The sequence below is a fragment of the Gavialis gangeticus genome, unplaced genomic scaffold, assembly GCF_001723915.1.
Source record: "Gavialis gangeticus isolate Ggan-Ray unplaced genomic scaffold, GavGan_comp1, whole genome shotgun sequence".
NCBI lineage: Eukaryota > Metazoa > Chordata > Crocodylia > Gavialidae > Gavialis > Gavialis gangeticus.
The window spans coordinates 104,091,802-104,099,347 of record NW_017729024.1 but is presented as its reverse complement, the minus strand read 5'-3'; the positions used below and the strand labels follow the sequence as shown (position 1 = coordinate 104,099,347).

General features: G+C 47.2%; 1 protein-coding gene across 3 annotated transcripts in view; it reads left to right on the top strand.

The window, feature by feature from the left end:
- The window catches only part of FAM189A2 (family with sequence similarity 189 member A2), a 68,973-nt gene that overhangs the window by 50,712 nt on the left and 10,715 nt on the right, over window positions 1-7,546 (top strand). For all 3 annotated transcript variants that reach the window (XM_019517478.1, XM_019517480.1, XM_019517479.1), the window contains one exon: window positions 3,151-3,229. In XM_019517478.1, coding sequence (XP_019373023.1) covers window positions 3,151-3,229 — 79 coding nt within the window. The remainder of the gene's footprint in view (window positions 1-3,150; window positions 3,230-7,546) is intronic.

Sequence of the window (7,546 nt, the reverse complement as noted above, 5' to 3'; positions counted from 1 at the left end):
GTGCAACATTCATAAATTTTATTTTAGAAAATATTTTTGTCCTGATTTACATGCGTTTATCTAGTACATAGAGGTGATTGTATAATAGCTTAAAATAATGTCTGACTCTTGTATATTGTGGGGGGAGGGGGCATGGGTGGGTGGGTATAGGTTTGTGAGGGGCTGTGGGTGTGTGGGTATGTAGAAGAAGGGTGTGAGTGTGGTTTGTGGGGGGTTGGATAAGCATGAGGTGTGTGGGTGTATGTGGGGTGGGGGAGCATGTGTGTGTTGATATATGAGGTATGGGTGAGTATAGGGTTTGTGGAGGCTATGAATGTATGGGGGGAGGGTGGCTGGGGAGGGTTGTGTCGTGTAGAGGGAGAGGGTTTGCCTACAGTGCCCCCCACCCCCCGTGGCAAGCAGAGCCCCCACCACTGCTCCTGCCAGCCTGAGCTCTGTATTCCTGCTGCTCCTGGCCCTGGGGCACTGACATAGTTCCGTACTCCCACTCGCAGCCACATCCCTCTCCATCTGCCACCGCTGCCCTTCTGCCACTTCCTTGTCCCTCCCCCACCACTCAACACTCCAGCACCACATCCCAGCTGCATGGCCAAGACTGCAGGATGCAGCAGGAGTTGGACCGGCCTAGCCAGCACCACATGAAGCCAGCTGAGAATTGCAAGGGCCAGGCCAGTTCCTGCTGAGTCCTGCAGCCTGGCCACATGGTGCTGAAGTGATGGGCGGGGGGTAGAGGGGAGTGGTAGCAGCAGCAGGCAAATGACTGCAGCAGGTGGGGGGAGTGGAAGTGAGCGGGCTTGTGGAGCACAGTGACAGCTGGGTGGGAGTGCAGGGCTGCGTCGGGGCCAGTGTCAGCGGGGCCCAGAGAGGGGCAGTGGGAGTGTGGGTTGTGGGCCAGCAGGGGCTCTTTGGAGCTGGGCTGGGCTGTGCCAGGGAGAGGGGGGAGCCAGCCCAGCCCCAGGGCCGCTGCCAGCCTGGGGCCCATGCTCCTGGCTGCCCTGCTCTGGGCCCCTGTTGGCTCTGGCTCCAGTACTGGCACGGGCCCCACACTGCCGCCCAGCTATCACTGCGCTCCGTGTGCCCACTTACTGCCCCTTTCCCCCTGCCTGCCACCACTTTCATCACTTCCCTGCCTATGGCTACGACTGCTCCTCTCCACCCCTCCCTCCCCCCACCCCTGCCCGCTGCTCTAGCACCATGTGGTTCTCGGTTGCAGTGCTGGGACCACAGCAGCCAGTTTGACCCTGAGGACTGGGGCGATCACCCATGGTCTTCCCCTGCTTCCCCCCCACCCCCTTCTTATCTGGTAGAGGGAGGCAGGAACAGCCTTAGTGTCCCAGGCCAGAAGCCTCTGTTAGGCACGGGCTTCTGGCTGGGCAAGGGGGTTGGGGGTGTGGGGAGAAGGGGTCTGGCAGGCCTTGCTGCCATGGCTGGGTCCTGCCATCCCCCCCGCCCCAGGTCCTACTGTCACTGCCTCCTATCATCTTTGACAGGCAGCCAGGGGCAGATAAATACTAATTTTCAAAAATCTATAGGGGCCCCATGGGCCAGATAGAAAGGCCTGGCATGCTGGATTTGGCCCATGGGCTGCACTTTGCCCTCCCCTGTGATATGGGACAGAACCAACAATTAAATTACTTCTTAGAATCCCTTTTCTATTATTCTGTGTCAGTCATGGTGCTCTACTTAAAAGTTCCCCTCATTTTACAATGTAGCAGAGAACGCATCTTTCTGTTGCTTTGTTTCTAAGTTAATTTACGTCTGTGGCTATCTGTGATGATCTATTAATCTGGTGCTGCCAATGCCCCAGACTAATGCAAGGATGTGCCTTGTGGAAAAGTGAATTAATCTTTCACTGTTAGGCACTAATGGCTGAATGTGAGCACTAATGGCACTTTTACCACATTTACACATAGCTGTGTAGACGTGTGTGGGTGTTTGGTTCCCCAGGGACAAGTAGCGGCAGCCGATGCTTGTCCCCAGGAATGCCTATGCCATGTGCTCTTTGGTATGCAACAAGTTACCCTGGGTGGGGCAGGGGAGGCTGGGGCCAGCACAGGGCTGACCCTAGCAGCCTTACCTGGGGTCCTGGGGGCCTCCCAGGGCTGCAGCAGCAGCAATTCTGCCTCACAGAGCCTGGTCAAAAAAAAATACGTGGAAAAAAAAGTGGGCAGCACATGTGGCTCAAAAGTGGAGCTGAGCCTCTCGGAGCCATGCTCTGGCTGCCAGCCAGGCTCTGCATAGCAGCATCGTCACTGCTGCAGCCTATGTGTAAATGTGGTAAAAGTGTTGTTAGTGCTCACATTCAGTCATTAGTACCTAACAGTGAAAGATGAATTTACTTCTCCACAAGGCACATCCTTGCATTAGTTTGGGGTATTGCCAGCACCAAATTAATGCATTGCCACAGACAGCCCACGGACTTAAAATAACTTAGAAACAGCATGTCCTTGCAGTGTGGAGAACATCTAAATGTGTGGTATGTGACACTGAAGACCTGTTTGTGGTACCACATGCCGCATGGTCATGGTCATCTGGATGTGGCTATAGTAAGCAAAAGCAGACCTAGGAGTCCTAGACTACCCTTTACAAAGTACAGCAGAAACAATTGATGCTAGCTGGAAAGGGGCAAATATGTGGACAGGAAAGTCAGTCCTGTTGCAGGTTCCTACTTATTGTGTGTGGAAGGGGATTTGTGAGCAGTGAGGAGGGGGGACAGTTCCACAGTAGGAATGGGGATTCTTTTCCCTGAAGATATGTGGGTTTAGCACGTCAGATAACACAGCTTCACTGTTTCCCCTTAACTTCTCACATACAATAGTGTTTCAAGAGAGCTTTACAAAGTGTAGTTTCAGTTTTCCTAAGCCCTTTCCCACAAGTATGTTCCTCAGAGAGTGCAACCTGTTCCTCAAACGGTCAGTATAATATTGCTGGCTGAACTCAAAAATTGATGCTATTTGTAGAAATTTAACAGTACGTACATGGTTGTTTTATAAAGGATTGCTACACATTGTTAAAAGCTGCTATGTTTCACCTTAGAGGTAGAGTCTACAATTCCTGAATGTAAGTGTTTGTAAAGTGCTAAGGGAAGCTTTTGAAGGAAAATTACTATTATTATCAGCGATTCTTACTACTGCTAATCTTGTATGGCAGGAAGGTGCATTCCAAATCCCTGACGGGTCTGAAGCTGTTGCTGTTCCTCCAGAACTGAATGATACACAGACCTCTCAAGGTAACCAAAGAAGAGCTTTTCTAAGAAATCAAAATGATCCAAACCAAAGACTTGAACACCAAAACTGGTTTAACAGTGAGAGCATTTATCACCATTTAGTTATTGCTAGACTCAGCGATGGAGTGACAGAGCACTGTAGCAAGGAAGTGCCAGAGGTGCCCTAATTTGCATCATGGGAAGTCTCTATAGTGTGTAAATATTGCTATGGTATATAGCTCACCAGAGCACAATATCATTATTCCCTTTACCTAAATCCAGTGTCAGCAAGGGATCTGCCTCAATTGGTGCAGAAGGTGGCTTGACTATAACTATGGGCCAGGAAAAGCTCTATTTATAATGGCTTTAGAAAACCCTGGTTGCAGTTGGTTGTGAGTGGGTTTCAACCTTACTTTCCTAATCATCATTAATCATGGTTTATTCTGGTGTATATTAACAGTTAAACTAAGCTGTGCTCCTTTCCAACAGTCATTCATCATTAAGTAATTTTTCTTTAACCTGCCACTATTATGCACATCATAGTGGGTGTGTCTACACATGCAATTAGTGCACATGAATAAACTCTGGAGCTTATTCTTCCTCAGTTTTTGCTCCCAGGCACGCCATTTGCAGGGCAGAGCTGCCAGCACCAGGTGAGTTCTATGGGAGGGGCCACAGCCGTTTTGCCCAGCCCTGCGGGGCCCACTAAAGCGCAGGGCCCAGGGCAGTCACCCTGATTCACCGTACCTTAGGGACGGCCCAACTGTAACACAGGTCTGTTTTCTGCAGTTAGATGGACATGTGTTGCAAATTGGTCCCAAGACGTGGTAGCAAGGATTGTGCAAAAGGGCTCCTAGATTATATGAATTTGTAGCCAGTTAGAGGTGCTGAAAGCAGTAGAAAACCCTGATCAATAGGTTCTGTTTGTTCTCCAAGCAAAATACATGTTTTACTTGTTTAAAAAGCTAAACTGAAACAGTGGGGTTAAGGAAACAGTAGAAGTTTTGAGAGAGATTAAATCTGCAGCAAAAAGTGAAACCTCACCTGGTTTGCGAATGTGAAAGTTCAATGGAAAAAGCAAGCTAACTCTTCAAAATGATAGAGACTATGTAGAAAACATTCCTTGGAAGTGATGAAAAAAATGTTGACTCCCATGAAACCATACTTCAGTGGGCTAATTATTTTTCTCAGACTTTCTCATAATCTATCAGTCTACCTGAAACCTCTGAAAATAATAACTTTGTTTCATCTAAGGTCATGCTGGCCTACAGTGAGACGACCAGAGATAAATGGAAAAGAATGGTAGTGAACACATGAGGTTAAATATTGGAGTCTTTATACAAGCAAGCTGCTGTTGTTTCTCCTGGGCATTTTGCCCGGGTACAAACTGAGAAAGGGCCTCTAGATTTGGTTGCATAACGAGATCCAAGTGATGACAAAAGAATGCAGGAAAGCTATATATGAAGCAATTTGGATATATTACATGACAGTTTAACCTGTATTAGTCCTGGAAAATCTCCCAAAAAGAACCTGTAATCAATTTGTTATTTCTTTTTAAAATCCAGTTTGTAACCCTGCATTATCAAATGTGTTGCTTGGTCACTGCAATGATTTGCAAAGAACCGTTTAAACTTCAGAATGAATGTAAGCTTAGTATTACAAGTGCCATGTTAAAGAAACATGCAACTTCTACATGCAAGTGCCAGGGTTTCTAAGGCAGTTGAGTTAAAAGAATATTATGAACCTTTCCTTCCCACATTGTTGTACAAGGAACAAGGTGTCATACAATGAAGAAATTTGCTAGCTTGGTTAGGCACTTGAGGTGAAATGATTTCATGTGCATTGACAGGGGCAGAAAAATCCATATAGATCTGGCTGGTTCACAGTGTTTGCTTCCATTGGGGTTTCCTGGCAAGGAAAAGGTCAGAGTGATTTGGGGATTTCCCAGTTCAGGGTAGTCACCAGCAAGTCTGTGATCCTTCAGCAAGAACTATGGAGAGAAGATAGGATGGGGAGCCCCACCTACCTTCCCACAGCAGGTGACAACAAGAGCATGCAGCAAGATTTCCAGTGCCAGCTAAGATGTATTGTCCCACAGAACCCAAGGCTGCTGTCATCAGAGTATCCCAGGGTTACCCATTGCTTGCAGTGGAAGCAGACTTCAGCCCTTTATTGTTAGCTAATAGTACTGGGCACTTTCTCTACATCCTCATGTATTGCACAGTCCTAGAAGCAAACGTACCTCTAACATCATCCTGCTTTTAGCTGCTGCAATCTGTTTATATCAACATTTGGACTGATGGAAGGTTTTGTACAGCTATTTATCATAAGGTCATAAGACCAAATTACTCTGTTTTTTTGCATACCACACACATCTGTCCCCACCTCGTCCCCCCCCCCGGCCCCCCCGGCCCCAAAGTGGGGCTGAGTGTATTAAGTCCACAAGTTGAATCATTCTGCTTTTATTTCCTCTCTACTGGTCACCTCTACATGTCACCCTATGTTTCCATGGCAACATGGTACATCGCCATATGAGGTGCTACAGTGATGTAGTGATCACATGAGTCTACATGTGCCAGCAGCTACTTCACTGTAGTAGCGCTCTCCCCCATTCTAATGTGCCGCTACAGCAAAGTAACGGCTTAAACTAACCATGTGCTGCATACACAGCGCAGTACAGGTGGTTACTGCACCATGCTCTAGTACTTCCAAAAGGTTGGAAGTACTAAGGCATGGCATAGTAAGAAAGTTGCCGTAGGGCAATGTGTAGATGCACCCACAGTGTAGCAGCTGTAATATTATTATTCAGACAGCTGAGAGAGTCAATTGATTTTTCCACTCCATAGGTGTTAATGACCTTGTCTCCTTGTTAATGGTCTTGAAGTTCCACTGATCATGTTAACCTTTCTTAGGACAGCTTTGCTGTCTGCTAGTTGCTCCTGGTGTCCACCTATTTCATAGCCTAAGCAGGAAAAGGAGAGTGAAACAGTTGAAGGTTAGGCTCTGTCCCTGCTCTATGCATCCATCACTCTGGAAGCCTTCATTTTACCTTTCAAAATCAAGGGGCATATTATGTGCCAGGGGCACATTATATGCAAGAAGATATGTCAACTCTAGCTTTGTTAGTAGAAAATCACCCAGAGCATCAACACTATTGCAGACTGTAGGACTGGACTGGCGTACTCAAATGTTGGTGGAACTGTATTGGCTTCAGCCCAGGTACAGTCATGATGGACATGGTTCTGTACTTTGCTCCATTTCCTGCCTCATTTCCTACTTCCTTGTCTACTATAGCTCATTGTTATTATTAACTCCAGGTTTTGGGCTTGGGTCCCACATTTTGACATTCTAGGTTGATAGCTGCCTTGTGATCCTTCTCATCATGTCCTGTTTATCTGGATTCGTAGGCTGAACTGAAGTAGCAGACAAGATACACTTAAATTCTGGGGGTGGAGGGGTAAGGGTTAGTGGAGGAGGTTACTAGCTAACATCTTTTAAAGTTATATTTGTTCTTGGTAATTTCAGTCACTGCTGTTTTTCTACTAGCCAGACAGTCATGAACTACCATTTTTTAGGTTCTGAAAAAGTGGTGATTTATATTAACACTGATCTTTGCTTCCACATAAACAAGAACATTTTGTTTCCATGTGAGGTACCAACTGCTGTCACAGATCATCGTGAAATTACCACTGAAAAAAAAATCCAGCTTCAACCTCTGTCAAATTCTCTGCAACATAATATGTTGTACCACTTGCTGTCACAATCATATGTTCTGTATTATTAGTAGCATATACTTCCATGCAGCAGGCTGTTGGGGGTTTGGTTACTTAGAACACCTGGGCCAAGGGTTAGTGAGGAACTAGTTAGGGAGCTTCTGGAGGGACTGGACGTATTCAAGTCAGCCGGTCCAGACGATCTCCACCCTAGAGTACTAAAGGATTGGCTGAGGTCATTGCAGGACCCCTGGCACAGCTTTATGAGCACTCATGGTGCTCTGGTGCGGTGCCAGAGGACTGGAAGAGGGCCAACGTGGTTCCCATCTTCAAAAAGGGGAAGGAGGACCTGGGAAACTATAGGCCTTACTTGATCCTAGGCAAGCTGTTCAAGAAAATTATGCTGGCACACATCCATGAGGGGCCAGCAGGGGATTTCATGCTTAGGGGCAACCAACATTGGTTCATCAGTGGCAGGTCCTGTCAGACCAACCTGGTGGCCTTCTATGAGCAGATCACCAAATCATTAGATGCAGGGGTAGCAGTGGACATAGTCTTCCTGGACTTCCGGAAGGCCTTCGACACTGTCTGTCACCCTGTTCTCATTAAGAAACTGGGGGACTGGTGT